The 20,096-nt window shown below is 41.6% G+C and overlaps 1 protein-coding gene across 1 annotated transcript in view; it reads right to left on the bottom strand.

Moving 5' to 3' along the window:
* LOC121279076 (cytosolic non-specific dipeptidase-like) overlaps positions 1-17,373 on the bottom strand; it is a 66,941-nt gene extending 49,568 nt beyond the window's left edge. Inside the window, exons 1-2 of the mRNA XM_041189965.1 lie at positions 17,160-17,373; positions 169-312 (exon numbers count right to left, since the gene is read on the bottom strand). Of these exons, the coding sequence (XP_041045899.1) occupies positions 169-312; positions 17,160-17,285 (270 nt within the window). The 5' untranslated portion in view covers positions 17,286-17,373. The remainder of the gene's footprint in view (positions 1-168; positions 313-17,159) is intronic.
* Between the last annotated feature and the right edge of the window lie 2,723 nt (positions 17,374-20,096).

The raw sequence follows: 20,096 nt of genomic DNA, 5'->3' as shown, positions 1-20,096 counted from the left end.
TAAAACTACCAAATTTCTAAAAGGTGTGAAATGAGCTGTCAAGCCCCAGGCAACCATGTCCCAAGTTTCAACATTTTGAAGAGGACTAAAGAGAAAAGGAAAAGAAAATTTGGAAGAGACATACTTAAAAAATTGAACGGAGTTCCAATATGATCCATTAGCTCTCACCGTTTGTTGTCCAATATCAGCCAGTTCCACGGATCCACCCAGTCGTTCTATCTCTTTGCCAACAAATTCCACCATCCTTTTGGTTTCGGCTCTCTTCTCTGGCCATGCCGAGATGCTCTGAATTGCCACCCAATCTGCCAGGCGCTATGGAAACAAGACTGTCACTCACTCACTTTTCCAGAATTGCTTCATCCAATTCAGGGTCACGGGGAGTTGAAGCCTACCCTGACAGCTAATGGGCACTCAGGGTACACCCAGGGCAGGACGCCAGTCCAGCACAGTGACAAGCCAGTCAAGTAACTAAATTTACCTTAATGTCTGTGATTTTTGCCACAGATTAAAGATGAATTACCTGTCATTTGAGATTATGAAGAGGGTTTATATAAACAAAATGAAACCTCCGACGCCCAATCTTGATCTTGTCTACGAGAAATGTTGTTTTCTGCAAGCCATCAGTACCAAACATAAGTTCCATTTTTAAAATGATTCACAGTGCATCCATGCATGGTTGATATTTAACTATCTGGTTTCTTGCTTTTTTTCCTGGCACACTTACCATTTTAACAGGGTAACACAAGAAATAGGAGCAGGAGTAGATCACACTCCTTAAGTTAATGAAAGGCTTGGGTTCCAGGGATGATTAGTGAGGTGAAGTCACAGTGAAGTTTTTGTGAAGTTTTAAGAGACCTGTACAATAAATGTAAAGGGATGATGTGGAGAAAACTGAGAAATATAGAAGAGATACTAAAAGGGAGTATGAAAGAATTAACATTAATCAAATCAGCACACACATGCATGCAAGACAATCTCCAAACTAAATACAATGGTTCATTTCTAGAGGGACAGAGTTGAAAAATGTTCAATTTGTATCTAACTGTGGTTAGGCCACTCGTGAAGTGCTGTGAATAGCTCTGATCTCCACATTACAAAAATATATAGGCATTGGAGAAGGTGCAGAAAAGGTTGACAAAGGATGACAACAGAACTGAGAACTTATTGTGAAAGGCTGAACAGGCTGGGACTGAGTAGGTTGGGGGGGGTGACCTGATAAAAGTCTTAAAGACTATGACAAAGTTTAAAAGGATAGATGTACAGAAAATGATTCCACTTGTGGGGGTGTCCAAAACAAGAGGTCATAAACATAAGACAGTCACTAATAAATGCAATAGTGAATATCCTGATGCTGTCACACAGAAGTCTGTAGTTTGTGCAAGTTATAAGTATTTGTTGTGTCTAACGTTGGAGTCTTTTCACTCAAGAGCACTTTGCATTGGACTTTTTTTATGATTATGAGGTTTTGGTAAAAGTATTAATCATCAGTGAGCACCATAGCCTTTAATTACCTCCCTGCAGCATTATTTCATCTCCGCTTTTAAGGTTTATTCCTTTATTTGTTCCCACTCTTCCTATGCATGATGCTGAGTGATGGAAGTTGGTTCCACTCGATGACATTGGAAACGTCTGCTAGATGGGAATGACAGTGTGATGTCAGAGAGTGTGCACATCCTGATGATGCCCCCTGCTTACCTGTGAGGATCTTACTTTGCTCCTGAATGGCTGCCTTGTGTTTCTTCATGGAATCCCTCTGTGAAGTCACAGAATGCCAATCAATATGGAATTTATGCATTACTGTGCACTTAATGACTTGGGGTTCATAGAAAGGATTGGCCTTTGTGAAATGGACAATATCGAGGACTGTAATGCTATGAAAGCAATGTTCTAGCACATCTCCTTAATGCTCAGCAGTATCTATGAAGGGAATAAGTTATCATTGACTGCTGTGTCGAAGCTGATCGGGCCACATCTCTCCCAGATACCAAGGCAATGCAGGAGGTAAACTTGGTAGTCTTCCGATGAATGTAGAGTAATGAGTGCTTGTCAATAATCAAATGATGAACTTGCTGAACCATGCTCTGTGAGGACCATGTTAACATAACTTGCAGTTTTGTATCCAACTGTCGTGTAACAAATCATTGCATCCTGATGTCCTATGGCATCTTGGAGCTCAGTATCAAGATGCGTCCTCTGCATTAATCATGCATGAGAGCTGGTGTTTGGAGAAATGGTGCTGTCTGGATGTAGCTCCCTATTGAGACGATCCAGTGCTAATCACTGACAAATGTTATTCCTCTTAGAGCTGCCTTACTAAGCAGCTGTCACACTGGTATGAGTGCATCCATATGAGCAATGGTGTTTCAGCTTCTTAAGAGATGCCATGGTCACTAACTTGCTTGCGCCATGGTAGGAAGAGCTGCACTATGTGTAGTTGCTTAACGATGTGTGCTAGTGGAGTGCTGATCACATTCCAAAATGCCCACATGTTCCCTAGGCTACTGTGCCTTCCAAGGATGAGCCCATCATTAGGGTTGATGACGACTTATGCTTGCTCTGTGACCATTGTGAGATTGATGAACTTATGAGGCATGTTGAAGATGACAGTGAAAGCGTTGTCTCCCCTGCAGCGAAGCATGAAGGATACTGTGCTCATAACAACTGGTCTTCACTTTATTTCTCCTGGAATCTACAAGAGGTTGTCACAGGCATGTCTTCCATATCATGCCTGTGCAATTGCCTCCTCCTGGCTTTGCCCTCTTCAGATTCATCCCCTTCAATGTCCTCCTCATATGAGGAGATGTCCAGCTCCTCCACGTCTCCTTGTGGTAAAACATCTCCCTTCTGCTAGGTTGTGTGGAACGCAGCAAACAACAATGATGCAGGACATCATCAGTGGTGTTGTATTATTGTAATGATATAAAAGCACCAATCACTTATAATGGATTGGATAAACATATTGTAGGTTCATTTGTTTAGACTAGGCTCATGGGAATATTTAAACATAGGTAGAAAGCTTGAAGACATCAGGTCTGTGCTGTGTTCTGCTAACAGGTAAAAGTAAAATGAAAACAGGATCACATGACATGCTGCCCTTCTAGTGATGTCATGCTGCAATCCCGTAAAGGCATGTTACAAAATCCTCCCTTTGTTTTTAAAGCTACTTTCCCTCTTCCAAGAAGTATAACTATTTACAGTACATGTTCATATTTAGTTACGCCATTACATAACTGATGAATCTATGAGTCTCTGAATTGTAGAGGTAATCTGTTGGTATGCCCAAATCTTATAATGGTAACCTTATCTGGAGGTTTCCTTAATAGCTCACAGTGATCTGTGTGATTATCATTCTTGGATGTTGTTTCTGGTTTCATTCGCAATCAAGTCCTAGATGCAATAGGACTGTGCAGTAGTTGCGGAGTTGGAATGGATTGGATTTGTTCTCGGTTATGCCTCACCATTGCGTCTATAGGTGTAATGATTTCATAGAGCCTTGGTTCCAAACAAATCCTTGTCACCTCAGCTGGTTGCCACATACCTTCTGTGGGATGCAACATGTTGCCACAACTGTAAACTTGACAATTCTATACCTGCATTTTTATCATGCACATTGGTCATCTTCTCTTGCAGTTTTAAAAGTTGCTCTCTAGCTTCTGAGAGAGTAGAATGGTTAAGAGTAGGTAGATTGGTATGCACTGGTCTGCCAAAGATGAGCCCTGCTGGTAATGGAATAATTGCGCTTCAAGTTGTTGCTCTCAGATGTAACATTGCAATTTGTAGATCTTGCTTGGTCTGTCTACATTTGAGAATTTCACCATGCAAATCATTCATTCAGCCAGGCTGTTAGATCTAGGGTAACGAGGAGAAGAAGTAGCGTGATCTATATTCTACTTCTCACACATATCCTGAATAGCTTACCAATAAATTGCAGACTGTTATCCGTAGTGATCTCTCTAGGTGCACCAAATAAACTGAAAATAGCACTTTGAGTATGCACGACAGTTGTGCTTGACGTTCATCCCATGAATGAATAAAGAAAAAGACCTTTCTGTGGGGCATCTATCTCCAGAGTAGTTGTCTCCATAAGATTGTAAAATTACAATGTCAATACTTCTGATAATGATTGGTTCAGTGCTTCAAAGAGGTATTGTGGTCTTTGTGCCACTGGAAAGGCACATCATTTCTCAGCAATTCCCTTAGTGATGAAGATTTTTAAGCAAAATTGGGAATGTATCGATACAAGGAACTAAAAAGACCTAGACATCTTCAAATATTGTCCGTATCCTGAAGAGTTGGCATGGCCTTAATGTCCTCTATTTGACTTGTATGCCAGCTTTGGAATAAATAGAACTGAATAAATTGATTGGCTTCACGTTGATGTCATATTTCAGACTATTGAACACCAATCCTCCATTAATGCTGCCTGTGTCAATAAGTGCAAGTTATGGTCATATTCTTGCTTTGTTCTTCCCACAATGGCAGTGTCATTGGTAATTCAGATGCATCCTGCCACAGTGCATGTAATGCGGTCCATGTGAGCTTGAAACAGATCCTGGCTAATAGCCTGAAAGGAAGTAATTGAAAACAGTATTATCCAAATGGGGTATGAAATATACTAAGCTCTTGGGACTTTTCCCTAGAATGTACTGACCAGTAGCCATGCTTGACATTGAACTTCAAGAATTACCTGCTAATCTCAGATTTAGCTCTTGTAATGTGAGTATTCTGTAAGGACAATGTTTCAAAGCTGTGTTCATACACTCTTGATGAGCCACCTTTGTTTATGACACTTGTGACTGAGCTGCATCAACCTTTCTGCTCTTCTGCTCTTCTTATGATACTGTCTTTCCCAATTTTGTCTAGTTTGACCTTTAATTTGCCTTGTAAATGGATGCTGCACTTAAATGGTGGATCAATTGATGGACTTGCTTCCTCCTGCAAGAGTAATGTTGCAGATCCCTTGAAACTGCCAATTTTGTCGAAACATTATGGATATTTCAATGTTAGGTCATGAACTGAGGTGATAGTACTTTGAGGTTGATCTGCCTTATGAGGTCTGACTGATTCCATGGATTGACACTTAGGCAAAGTCACGGCATGCCAGTTAACCTACATTTGTTGGGTCTTTAATCTTCATGATGTAGAATGTTTGTGATACTCAGAAATACGAGCAGCCAGGGGCTAAATTAAAAAGGAGAACCAAAAAGATAATAATCTCCTGATTACCACCTGAGCCACAAGCTAATTAGCCCAGGGTTAATAAGATTAAAGAGGGAAATGCGAGCCTCAAAGGTTGGTGTGGGAGAAATGGGTTCAAATTCATGGGACATTGGCACCAGTACTGGGGAAAGAGGGAGCTATTCCATTCGGATGGGCTGCATTTGAATCAGGCTGGAACCCGTGTCTTGGCAAATCGCATAACTAGGGTTGTAGATAGGGCTTTAAACTAAATAGTGGGGATTGCATGGAAATATAAAAAATCAAAGTTTAAGGAGAGGGTAAGAGTGTAGGTTAGTGACGTGGCTGATAGTTGGCAAAAAGTGAAAGGAAGGGACAGAATGTGTGAATGCCACATTGCACCAAAGAATCATATAAGAGTAGGGAAAATTGACAATAGGGCAAACTTAAAGGCTTTGTATCTGAATGCATGTAGCAGTCAGAATAAAACTAATGAGTTAACAGCTCAAATAAAGATAAATAGATATGATTTGGTGGCGATTACTGAGACGTGGTTACAGGGAGAACAGGTTTGGGAGTTGAATATCCAAGGGTACTCTGTTTCGGAAGGATAGGCAGGAAGGAAAAGGAGGTGGTGTAGCTTTGTTAGTAAAGGAAGAGATCAGTGCTATAGTGAAGAATGATATAGGCACTGGAGAGCAAGACTTAGAGTCAGTCTGGGTGGAAATAAGAAATAGCAAGGGAAAGAAGTCCCTGGTGGGAGTAATCTATAGGTCCCCAAACAGTAGTTCAGCAGTAGGGTACAGTATAAACCAAGAAATACTGGGAACATGTAAGAAAGACATGGCAATAATCATGGGTGATTTTAATATGCATTTAGACTGGACTAATCAAATTGGCAAGGGTAGCCTCGAGGGAGAGTTCATAGAGTGTATTAGAGACTGTTTCTTGGAGCAATATGTTGTGGAACCAACCAGAGAGCAGGCTATTCTGGATTTGGTTTTGTGTAATGAGATGGGATTAATTAATGATCTTAAAGTATCCTCTAGGGAAGAGTGATCATAGCATGCTAGAATTTCAAGGTCAGTTTGAGAGTGAGAAACTTGAGTCTCTCACTAGTGTTCTGGAGTTAAACAAAGGTAACTACATAGGCATGAGGGCAGATTTGGCCTGAGTGGACTGGGCAAGAAGACTACAAGGTAGGGCAGTTGATGAACAGTGTCAGATATTTAAGGAGATATTCAATTCCTCCCAAGTAAAATATATTCCAAAGAGGAAGAAAGATGGTAAGAGGGGGAGTTAAAGCAAGGAAGTTAAAGATAACAAAGTCAAAAACTAAGGCATGCCAAATTGCAAAGGTCAGTGGCAGGCTGGAAGATTGGGAAACATTTAAAGATCAACAAAGGGTTACTAAAAAAATAATAAAAAGAGCAAAGATAAATTATGAAAGAAAACTAGCGCAAAATGTAAAAACTGATAGCAAAAGTTTCTCCAAGTATATAAAAGGAAAGAGAGTAGCTAAAGTGAATGTTGGTCCCTTGGAGGATGAGATTGGGGAGTTAATAATGGAGAATGCAGAAATGGCAGTGACGCTTAATCAATATTTTGCTTCCGTTTTCCCGGTGGAGGACACCAGTACTACCCCAATAGTAACAGGTAGCACAGAGGGTATAGAGAAGGAGGAACTTAGAGCTATCATCATCACTAGAGAAAAAATACTGAGCAAACTATTGGGATTAAAGGGTGACAAGTCCCCAGGACCTGATGGCCTACATCCCAGGGTCTTAAAGGAAGTGGCAGTGGAGATAGTAGATGCATTGGTAATAATATTCCAAAATTCCCTGGATTCTGGACAGCTTCCAGTGGATTGGAAAAATGCTAATATAACCCTTATTCAAAAAGTGGGGGGGGTGGGGGGGGGGGGGCAGAAAGTAGGAGACTATAGTCCAGTTAGTTTAACATCTGTCATTGGGAAATTGTTGGAATCCATTATTAAGGAAGCAGTAATGGGGCATTTGGAAAGTCAAAATGCAATCCATCAGAGTCAGCATGGTTTTAATAAGAGTAAATTGTGTTTGACTAATTTGCTAGAGTTCTTTGAAGATGTGACAAGCAAAGTGGATAATGGGGATCCTGTAGATGTAGTATAGCTGGACTTTCAGAAGGCCTTTGGTAAGGTGCCACACAAAAGATTAATGTATAAGATAAGATTGCACGGAGTTAGGGGTAATATATTAGCTTGGATAAGGGATTGGCTAACCAACAGAAAGCAGAGAGTTGGGATAAATGGGTCTTTTTCTGGATGGTAAGTTGTAACTAGTGGGGTGCCACAGGGTTTGGTCCTTTGGCCCCAACTATTTACAATCTATATTAATGACTTGGATTCAGAGATAGAATGTACTATAGCTAAATTTGCAGATGACACCAAAATAGGTAGGAAAGTAAGTTGTAATGAAGGAATAAGAAACTTACAAATGGATATGGACAGGGTAGGTGAATGGGCCAAAATTTGGCAGATGGAGTTTAACGTGGAAAATTCTGAGGTTATCCATTTTGGTTGGAAGAAAAAAAAGGTGACTTATTATTTAATTGGAGAGAAACTTCAGAATGCTTAAGTGCAGAGGGATCTGGGTGTCCTCGTGCATGAACCGCTGAAAGCTAGGATACAGGTAACAAGGAAGGCAAATGGAATTTTGGCATTTATTGCTAAAGGAATAGAGTATAAAAATAGGGAAGCATTGTTGCAATTGTACAAGGCATTGGTGAGATCGCACCTGGAGTACTGTGCACAGTTTTGGTCTCCTTATTTGAGGGAGGATGTAGTTTTATTGGAGGCAGTTCATTAGTTTGATTTCAGAGATGCAGGGCTTGTCTTATGAGGAGATATTGAGCAGTTTAGGCCTATACTCACTAGAGTTTAGAAGGATGAAAGGAGATCTAATTGAGGTATATAAGGTGTTAAAGGGGATGTACAAGGTAGACGTGGAGCGGATGTTTTCCCTTGTGGAGCAATCTAGAACGAGAGGCCATCGTTTTAGGCTAAGGGGTGGTAGATTTAAATTAGAGATAAGGTGGAATTACTTTTCTCAAAGGGTCGTGAATCTGTGGAATTCGCTACCTCAGAGGATGCCAGGATGCTGAGTAAATTTATGGAAGAGCTAGACAGATTTTTAATTAGTAACAGGTTGAAAGGTTATGGGGAGAGGGTGGGAAATTGGAGTTGAGGCTGAAATGAGATCAGCCATGATCATATTGAATGGTGGGGCAGGCTTGAGGGGCTGTATTGCCTACTCCTGCTCCTAATTCTTATGTTCTTATGATACTTAGGAGGATTGATTGCATTTGCACTCCAGACCACGGAACCTGCACATGTAATTAATGAATCGTTGTACACTGAAAGTTTCACAGCAGTAGGTTTTACCTTGGCCTTCCATGTCTGTGAATACATTTTTTTTTAATTTGCAAGGGTAGGATGTTGGCACTTGTCCTTTTGACAATCTTGGTCAATAATGAATATTTACCAACTATCTTAAGGCAGATTATTTGAATCTTGACAAACACTTCAGACAGTGTGATGGCATTTGTGTTTTCGCAAGATTTACGGTGTGAAACATGTTCACCATGCTTCATCTCATTGTGTGCATCATCATCATCATCATATTCTGGTTTGCCAATCACTTCATGTATACATTTCTGATAGAATACAGGGTGGTAATTCTTATTGATTGAAGATACCTGTTGTGTACGGTCTGTTTGCATCAGTGCAATGCTCTTTGTAGCTGCATCAGCCCCTCCTCTAGTGCACTGCCTCTGCCAACAGCTCTTTCTGCCACATGTCTTGCAGAATTGATGGAAAGTTGGGCATTTCCTTGGTGCATGCAGATGGCCACACCTTCCAAATGTCTTGCTAGGTTTGGGTGTTCTAGTGAGTACATCAAAAATTGGTGTTGTACTTAGGACCTGTAATCTTTGTTGACCTGTGAAGATTGGTACTTATGTCCACTCTTGCTATACATTTTGGGCTTGTCTAGCAGATCTTTCTGGAATGCTTCCATGGGAGTGGATGCAATCACCAATTTAACAATTATGTCTGCTGGCTCTGCCTCTGAAAAATCACAGCACATATTCTTTTCAATGCATCGTCTTACAAAGTGGTTTATGGATTCTGTAGGCTGTTGTTGAAATAATGGACTCCAGTCAGTGAATACAGAAGTTTAACCCAATACTGAACCCGTCTTCCAATATAGTCTACATCTTTCGTGGATCGTTTAGCTCTTCTGCTGTTAATCCTGATGTGTTCAGCCTGTATAGACATTCATTCCCAATTGCTAGGTGAAAATTTATGGCTTGCTTGTCTGGCTCAGACACACCTGAATCAGAAACCATCGCTCTGTACACTGTTTAAACATTCTGAATTTAGATTGTAGGTCAGCTGTATCCCAATTTAGACTGGGGAATTTGTGGACACTTTGGCAATATCCCTTTGACCTTCCTTCTCCTAGAGGGGATATAGCCGCTTTTGCACACTTCTCCGAAGCTCTGCCTGTTGTAATTGCAACCCTCTCTGGTCTGATTTTTATGACTTTTTTGTCTGTTTTTTGTTTGACTCTCCCTTGCTTGCTATTGATCCAGCCCACACTCTGGTCACTCATCTTTCCCGACTGATCTAACTTGTGCTGGTCCTCTCCATGCACTGCCCTGCTCACCATGAGAGATCTGTCTGCCTACTAGCACTTTACTTGAGCACTGCATCTTCAAAGCTTTTCTGCACAGTCAGCAAGCTGTGAGTTCAACACCGATGCTGCAACTCATTGCAGTCCCTCCAAAACGTCAAGGGTTGTCTTATGCCATGTAGCACAACCTAAGGCTGTTCACCATGCCATACCTGTACGTAATATTGCTGCCACGTTATTTGACCACCGCACAACACCATGCCGTGTTGTTATAATGATATAAAGGCACCAATCACCCATAAGGGATTGGGTAAACAGGTTGTGGATTCATTAATTTAGACTTGGCACACAGGAACACTTATACATAGGAAGAAAGCTTGAAGGCTTGTGTCTTGCTCACGGGTAAAAGTGAAACTAAAAGTACATGACATACATGACATACTTCCCTTCTAGTGATGTCGTGCTGCAATCCCTTAGAAACCTATAAAATTCTAACAGGACTAGACAGGGTAGATGCAGGAAGGATGTTCCCGATGGTGGGGGAGTCCAGAACCAGGGGTCACACTCTGAGGATATGGGATAGACCATTTAGGACCGAGATGAGGAGAAATTTCTTTACCCAGAGAGTGGTGAGCCTGTGGAATTTGCTACCACAGAAAGTAGTTGAAGCCAAAACATTGTATGTTGTCAAGAAGGAGTTAGATATAGCTCTTGGGGTGAAAGGGATCAAAGGATATGGGGAGAAAGCGGGAGCAGGTCATTGAGTTGGATGATCAGCCAAGATCATAATAATTGTGGAGCAGGCTCAAAGGGCCACTCCTGCTCCTATCTTCTATGTTAAAGGCATATCACAACAACTGCCTCCTAATTCCTCTTCATCCTGTCACTATCCAGCCTCATCCTGTTACCCTTGAGCCCATCATTATTCTGTTGATATTCTTGTCCTCCCCAAACTCTTTAATGTTGATGTACACATGCCTTTTGTCAACCTGACCCCTCCCCTTTGAGGCCACATGTACCCTCACTTTCCGGGACCCCCCCCTCATGAGACCATCCAATAACCCCCATGACTTTTCAGCTACTGACTTACAGGATGCAGATAGAACCACAGAACTGTAGAACCACAAATGCCTCCCGATTGTGACTGTGCCACCTGCCTCAGTGTGATGCCTCTCACCCCCTGGACCAAATTTCTTAGGTGACTAACCATACCCTGCATACCACACTGTGCATAACTGTCACTGCCCAGAGTGGCCTTCCCCTGCCCAAGATCAGGACCAAGACATGCGTGCCTTGCACAGCCCTCTAACGTGGCCCATACAGCCCCAGGACAGTGGCTTCAAAATGCCCTCGACATTGCGGCCTCAGACCGAGGACAGTCTCCTGTCTTCCAACCCCATAGTCCTGCCTCCATCTTCCCCCTCCCCATTGGTATTGCCTCCCATACCCAGCTTTGGTGCAGCTTCTGGTATAAGCACCGAAAATCTTGCAGCAACCCTCTCAAAGGTAGGAGAAAGCAGGGTGTATGTACCTTGAAATTGTTGTGGAAGTGAAACTTGCCATGTGCATGCCACTTATAAACAATCGGGAACAGGCCGTTCTAATTATCCGCTGGTGGGGAACTGAATTTGGAGGGGGAATGCAATTCCGGCAAGTTGGCCTTTTAATGAGCATTCATGTGATACAATTGACTGCAAATGTGGTTCCCAACAGATCAGCAAGAATCCCGACCCGCCTTTAACTTGCCATCAAAGCAAAATTCCAAACTAATTTCCCACTGACTTTTTACATCTTTCCAAATTTAGTGCCCTAGCCCACCATGATTCCTGCTACTGATGGGAGCGAAAAATTCTGCCCTAAACCTGCCGATCACAGATGGTCTTCTCATTTAAAAGCAGCTTTGGATTTATAAACTGTACACTGCACTAGTGCCAAAATATTTTCTTAAATTAGATTATTGTGGAGTTGCCTGTTCTACGATCATATGGAAGTACTGAGCCCACTGAGTACCTGACGTAGAACCAGTCTCCTCAAAAAGGACAAGGATGTCTCTATTAATTTGCATAAACATTAAACATTTTTTCTTGTCAGTTCACTCCCAGCAATGACTCTCAATTAACAGGTCAAATATTCAACTCTAACACCTCAACCTTCTTTTTCCCCCAGGTCATTAATGCTCCGAGATTTTTTTCTCTGTATCAAAAAAAGTGTTTGTAGAAATGTTAAAGAAGCAGTAACAGTAAAAACTTACTTTGACGTACAACTCCTGGTTGTCATCGATGTACTTGAAAAGTTTGGGAATGTACGACATTGCTCAGGTAAGCAGACTGCAGTTGAAGCTCTGAAGTATAACTATGCTGAGTACTGCAACTAGATTTGGCGACTTCTTGTTTTTAAAGGTTGAGAAACCCTGAAGCTCCACCCACCCAAATCTGCAACCACTGCACGATCCTGAATTAAGATGCATTGTCATTCTGCTAATTCGTTCTTTGTCATGCCCAAAAGTTGGCAGCAATATAAAACCTTCCTTTTAAAAAAAAATCTATAGAACTGAGGCAGGGTTCATGCAAGGTTGAAGGAAAGCTTCCATAAACCACGTTTTTCGCCAAGCTACATTCTCACTCCAGGCATCCAGAATTTTCTAACTTCTACAGAGGATAGCCTTCCCCTCCCCCATCAACAATAATTTAGTCCCCCCCTTGCCTGTGCAGGAGCTCAAAGCCGTAAACAAAGGCAGGCAGCTGGAATGAAAAGTGCAATTGCAAAACTCAATTCCATTCTATTCTAATATGTCAAATATAATACATTTTTGAAGAGTTATAGTCTTCTCATATCAGTTGTGGGTGGACATGCACGATGGCGATCACCCGAATCATCTTTCGCTTTATCTGGAGGTCAAAAATGGATCGTGTCTGCAGAGACGTGATGTACAAGCCTCTAGATGAGGGGGGAAGAAAACGTGTCCAACATTGCCCTCATCCTGATGGCCACCTTTGTGTGTGGCTGCATCAAGCTGTGCATAGACCCTCGGTACGCAAACACCAAGTGTCACTATGTGCTGAGGTTCTACCTGTCCCTGGTGTTGCGAAGGATGGGTCTGGCCACGCTGCCGTGGAACGCTCCAAGTAGCTGGACCGTGCCATACCACCTGTCCCTAGTGGAAAAATTTATGCAGAGAAACACCTTCGACAAGTCCATCAGGCAGTGGTCGGCATGTAATGTCCCAGAGGCCCTGCGGGAAAGGAGATGGTGGATCCTGTTGCATGGTTCCCTGAGCAGACTGTCAAAGTCATTTGGCAGAATGCCTCATTCCCAGAACTTTCCAACAAGCACCAAGATGTAGCTTGGCTGGTGGTGAGAAAGGCCCTCCCCGTCAGATCCTTCTAACACGCCAGGAGTCTCACCCCCTCTGCACATTGCCCTTGAGGTGGCTGTGGTGGGGACAAGACCGTTGTTCACCTCCTTGTGGATTGTGCTTTTGCAAAGACGGTCTGGAGAGAGATACAGTGGTTTCTGTCAAGGTTCAACCCGAGCAGTTCTGTGACACATGACTCTGTGCTCAACGGGCTGTTCCCAGGGGCACACACCGAGACAAACATCAACTGAAGCTGGAGGATCATTAACTCAGTGAAAGATGCTCTTTGGTCTGCCCGAAACTTATTGGTCTTCCAGTGCAAAGAATTGACCCCGTACAAGTGTTGCAGACTGGCACATTCCAAGATCCAGGACTACGTGCTGAGGGATGCACTAAAGCTTGGGGCAGCCGCCGCAAAGGCACAATGGGGAAAGGTCACTGTCTAAGACCTTTCTGCCATAGTGCACCAAGGAGCTGGGAATTGTATAGACCCCTCGGGATGTACGGCTCACAATGAATATATGCATTGAATACTAATTGTATTATAATTGTATTGAAGCACGTCAGAGTGCAACATGATGTATGTTGAGAACTCCAATCCCATTGCACTGTCTGACTGTAATGACCATATTAAAATGGTTGAAATATTCGTTGATTGTATTTAAGCACCTCATAATCCATGTGTAAAAGTTGAATCTGATTGGACTTTTTTGTGATGGCGATTTAGAAATGTTTTGTAAGGTTCTTCCAGATATTTTATGAATAAAATATATTTTTTTAAAAAAATCAGTTGTGGGTGGATTAGAATCACATTAAACATTGACGTTATCAATGAGGCAGAGGGAATTCACCAGCACAAGTAACAACGCAATGGAGTGGCAGAACAATAGGCTCTATTCCAATCTGATGTGAGCTATAGAGCACACAATAATGGGAGGTTGGAGAAAAGTGGAAATAAATAAGACTGGAGAGATGGTGAATCCACATTGCTTTCACGCTTCTCACAGGGTACATTTACTTTTGTTTTAAAACTGCACTTCAAAAGCACGCAAGGGTAGTTTCTGTTTTGCACGTAGTCGAAGATCTGGCACAAACTGTGCTAGTTTTGAGAAGTACTGTTTCCCCTTTTAGTTATCTCTCAAACTCTATTTGCATATCAGTGAACATAAATCTGCCATGAGGCGATGTAATTGGGCAGGGTTTCAAAATGTAAATTGTTTAAAAAAATTCCTTGATACATTTAAGAGGTAAGTTAGTGCAGTGCGATTCATCTGGCTGAAAATGGGGCTTCTCACAAAAAATATACATTTTTAATCAGTGTTTAGTCCACTACCTGTGAGTGGCACAAATTTTGATATGTGACTGAAAATAACTTCAAAATTGATATAACACCATTTGCTAGTTACATTGGTGGACCTGTATAAGTTTCTTGGCAAATTAAAATAACGTTATATTCAAAGCTTTTAAAGGTACATTTATGTCCTTTAGCTAAAAATGGCTTAATTTTAAGAGCTGCTTCAAAGGCTCACTAACAGGCGCAATTTTTGCTAACTTTCAATGGTAATTGGGCTGTAACTTCAGACTGATGTTGGAAAGAGAATGCCCGCTGCAAATACAACAAAAAAATGGATACTTACCTGCCCTGCAAATTTACGCCGAACATTCCGATCCCGGGAGGCACATGAGGCCTGCATCGAAGGACTCTCCATGGACCCCAGCGAAGTGCAACTCTGGTGAAGCCACGCCCCCCTCCTCAATGACGCAACCGGACCAGGGTAGCTTTTGACAGAAGAATTTTAAAGAGAGAAGGGGAAGTCCCAAGTATTGCCCATAATTTTAAAAGGTATTTTCCAGCTTTTAATTTTTTTTTTGTCATTTCTTTTAAACAATCAATGCTATTACTATTGACTCATTTTCAGTGTAATTAATTAATTCCTTTTAACGATTGAATATAATTTTTAGTCAATATTTATAAGTGAGCTTAGTTTTTATTTATTTTAAATCTGTAATGTTATTGAATGACTTGAAGCATAGCATGCTTAAAAGTACTCATAACTTTGCATTGTGAAGATGGCAACTCACGATAATGTGGTGAAGAAGAGGAGTCTGACCCTCACAGATGAGGAATTGAATATTCTTTTAAACAAGGTGGTAGAAAGGTGTGTGTACATCCTAGGGCGTGGAAAATCTAGCCCTCCAAGGAAACAACAAAGCAATGGCTTGGAAACAGGTTGCAGCAGTTCTAAATGCCAACAGCATTGTGCCTAGGACGGTGGATTAATGCTGTAAGAAACTGGATGATTTTAATGTGTTCAGCCAGGGTATGTATATTTCTGAATATATAAAATAATTTCTGAAATTTGCAATCCTAGTTTTTGACTTTAAAAATTAAGAAAGGTCAGAAATGTTTGTTCTGTCTACTAAGTTTATGAGGCTTCAAAAAAGCAGTAGTCATGGAGACACTTTGACCTAGTTAGATCCAATCTTAATAAGACAATACAGTTTCTTGTGTCACGACTCACTGGGGATAGTGTACTGTAATATCAAGCTCCACTGTTCCCTAGGCCACAACAAATGTGAAAAGTTTGACCAAACCACCAGATTGCCCCAATTCTACCTGTTTAATTTAGGTTAACAGAATATGAGCACCAAGTTTGTAAACTTAATAAGTAAATAACTGTTAATTGAACAAATTGTCTTTAACTAGTGGCAAAAGAAAGAAATGTGAGCTGCTAATTTCTAATGCTATAACCTAACTTTACCCCCTTAAATCCCTATACCGTGCCCCCCACACCGCCGCCCGCCCCCACCCCCCCGCCACCCCCCACCCCACTCCCACCTGCCCACCACCCCCCACCAACCCCCTCCCCCCCACCCCCATACACACACACACACACACACACACACATACACAAGACATATAAGACACACAAAACATGGATTTTAAGGGTGGGATAAAATAGTTCAATAGCACCAATCCAGAGTACAGGATTCGATGGATTGATTTTGATCGATGTCTTCCAAATTCCTTCAGTTTTTGCTGATGACACGAGGTGGTCTTCCAGCACTTTCAGGATTTAGTTCACTGGGTGAGAACTTGATTTTCAATGTCTCTAACAGTGGTTTTCTCCATTTCCATTTTAAAGGGGTTTCCTCAGAGATACAGCAGGTTATAGAGATATGAGGAAAAGAGATTTCAGATATTTTCTCCTTGTAGGCCAGGAAATTTCTGATGCATTGCTACCACACAAAACCTTGGTCAGCTGGTCAGGAGCCAATTAAAATGATGTTGCCAAGCAGATCCCTTGGTCTCCTTTCCGGCACCACCCTGTCTTTCATGGCACACTCTGTTCCAGGACTGCAACATTGTATATATCTTTCATCTTGTTCCAGAGGACATGCCTTTCAACCTGCAGCCATTGTAATTCTAATCCACAGTCCAACATAAAATAAAAAGATATGTTCCTTACATATGCTAACTTTGGGGTGTAAAGAATGCAGTTGCTTTGGAGATGCTATGAACTAGTTCCATCCAATCTTGATAAGACAACACAGTTTCTTTGATAACTTTGAGAGGTGTTAAAAATGCAGATGCTTTGTTACATTTGTCCTAATTTTGGTTTGTGTTGTTTATTAATATTTTTATGCCTTCATTTAAAAATGTTCCCGTTCAAATTTGTTGTTTATTTGAGTTATGTTATTCAATTATAGTTATTTCAGTTATATATTTAAGAGTTCAGTGTTTTTGATGTTGTAATAACACATTTGTAGCGGTCTAAAATGTTTTATGAAAAACATTTCTTCACAAAAATAATATAAGAGATACAGAATCTTAATTTTTGACAACACAGAAACCTTTATCTTAAGCAACTGCACTATGACATTCTGAATAATAACTACCTCAACTTTTTCACATTTTTAGAAATAAAATGAAACTTTAAAAAAAACTTTACCGCAATAGACCAGGTGATCCCTGGTGGCAGCTGAAGCCTGGACCTCCTCACGTGCTCCAGGAGGCATGTCTGCATCAGTCTCTGTATTGCACTCCTCCAGCTCCTCCATTTCTGGTGCCAAGTCATCTTCAGGGTGAACGTTCAGTACTTGCTGGAGGGCAAAGTTGTGCAATGTACAACATACTACAACAATCTTTGGGACGATCACATGTCCTTACTGTAATGTGCCCCCTGACTGTCCAGGCATCGAAAACGTGACTTTAAAAGTCCAATTGTCCTCTCCATCACCTGACACATTGCTATATGTGCATGGTTATATCGTCTTGTGCTTCATTGGTTGTTCTCCGAAATGGTGTCATAAGCCATGTTCCCAGTGGGTATTCCTTATCACCCAATAGCCATCCTATAATTCACAGAATTTTAACAGCACAGCAGGAGGCCATTCGGCCCATCATGTCTGCACCAGCTCTTCAAATGAGCATTATGATCTGGTGCCATTGCCCTGCCTTTTCCCCATACCCTTGCACATTGTTTCTATTCAAATAATCATCTAATGCCCTCTTGATTTAACCGGCTGCCACCACACTTCCAGGCAGTGCATTCCAGACCCGAGCTGTTTGTTGTGTGAAAAAGTTTTTTCTCATGTCACATTTAATTCTTTTGCAAATCACTTTAAATCTGTGCCCTCTCGTTCTTGGCCCTTTTATGAGGGGGAACAGCTTCTTCGTACGTACTCTGTCCAGCCCCCTCATGATTTTGAAGATCTCTATCAAATCTCCTCTTAACCTCCTTCTCTCCAAGGAGAACGTCCCCAACCTCTCCAATCTATCTTTGTAACTGAAGTTTCTCATCCCTAAAACCATTTTTGCAAACCTCTTCTGCACTCTCTCTAATGTGTTCACATCCTTCTTATAGTATGGTGCCCAGAACTGTACACAATACTCCTGCTGAGGTCTAATGAATGCCTTATATACATTTAGCAAAACTACTTGCTCTTGTACTCTATGCCCCTATTAATAAAACCAAGGATATTCTATGCTTTATTTACTGCTGTCTCCACCTGTCCTATCACCTTCAATGATCTATGCACATATACACCCAGGTCTTTCTGCTCCTACACCCCCTTCAAAATTTCACCCCTTATTTTATATTGTCTGTCTATGTTCTTCCTACCAAAATACATCACCTTACATTTCTTGGCATTGAAATTCACCTGCCTCCTACCTGCCCACTCCACCAACTTGTCTATGTCCTTTTGACATTCTACACTGTCCTCCTTGAAGTTTACAACACTCCCAAGCTTCGTATCATCCGCAAACTTTGAACTTGTCCCTTGCGCACCAAGATCTAGATCATTAATATATATCAGGAAAAGCAAGGGTCCCAATACCAACCCCTGGAGGACTCCACTCCAAACATTCCTCCAGCCTGAAAGATATCCATTGACCATTACTCTCTGCTTCCTATTTTTCAGCCAATTTGTATTTATGCTGCTACTGTCCCTTTTATTCCGTGAGCAATAACTTTTCTCACAAGTCTGTTTTGTGGCACTGTATCAAATGCCTTTTGAAAATCCATGTACACCACATCAACAGCATTACCCTCATTGACCTTTTCTGTCACCTCTTCAAAAAACTCCAGCAAGTTAGTTAAACATGATATCCCCTTTGGAAATCCATGCTGGCTCTTCCTTATCAACCCATATTTTTCCACGTGACTACTAATTCTATCCCAAATAATTGTTTCTAGAATCTTTCCCACCACTGAAGTTAAAATGACTGGCCTGTAACTGCTGGGCTTATGCTTACAACCTTTTTTGAACAAGGGCATAATGTTTGCAATTCTCTAGTCCTCTGGCACCTCTCTTGGGTCTAGGGAAGACTGAAAAATTATGGCCAGTGCCCCTGAAATTTCTACTCTCACTTCCTTCAATATCCTTGGATGCATCTCATTCGGCCCCAGTGCCTTGTCAGTACTTTAAGTACTGACAGTCTATTCAACGCTTCCTCCTTATCAATTTTGAACCCTTCCAGTGACAAAGTTTCCTCATCTGTCACCATGGCCTGGTTAGCATTCACCTCCTTGGTAAGGATGGATGCAAAGTATTTATTTAATACCTCGGTCATGGCCTCTTCGTCCATGTGTACATTCCCTTTTAGGTCCCTAATTGGCCCAACTCCTCCTTTTACCACCCGTTTGCTATTTATATGCCTACAGAAGACTTTGAGATTCCCCTTTATGTTGGCTGCCAGTCTTTTCTCATAATCCCTCTTCGCTTCTCCACTATGCTTTTTCACCTCCTCTCTGAACCTTCTGCATTCCTCTTGGTTTTCAATTGTATTTTCTACCTGACACATTTCCTGGTGATGTTGTCATCGTCTGGTGCACCATTGAGTTTGCCAGGATGAATGAGTCATGGGCATTTCCCCATTTGGGCATCAAAAACCATCGTCACATTTTAAAAATGGAAACTCTTCTTGTAGATGAACAAAACAGCCTCATCAATTAACTTTCAGGAAACCAGCAATCTTGTGGAATGCGAGGGACCTCTCCTTCACCCTTACAGGGGATATGTCAAAATAATAACCTCTGAAGCCCTATGAAAAATTGCCTCAGTGACCTAGCGAATGCAGGCCCTGACAGCATTCTGCGATATGTTGCACATGTCACTATTTCCATGTTGAAAAGATCCAGACGCAAAGAAATTAAGTGCTATTGTAAGTTTCATTTCCACTGTTAAGGCAGTGTGGCATTTCGAGTTTGGCTTCAGGATTTCCTTCAACTTTTCACAGAGGCGGCCCTTCACTTCCTCGCTGAAGCATAGTCTCCTGACACACAGCTCCTTTGGCATCATTTCCAATGACGTCCTTTGCCTGTACACTCTCTGGGGTGGGTAATTGATCTGCTTTCTCAGCAGGTGGACTGACTATCCTCTCA

This window comes from Carcharodon carcharias, chromosome 6 (assembly GCF_017639515.1).
Source record: "Carcharodon carcharias isolate sCarCar2 chromosome 6, sCarCar2.pri, whole genome shotgun sequence".
In the NCBI taxonomy this organism is placed as follows: Eukaryota; Metazoa; Chordata; class Chondrichthyes; order Lamniformes; family Lamnidae; genus Carcharodon; species Carcharodon carcharias.
Note: the sequence above shows the minus strand (reverse complement) of the source record. Positions and strands in the feature narration are given on the sequence as shown.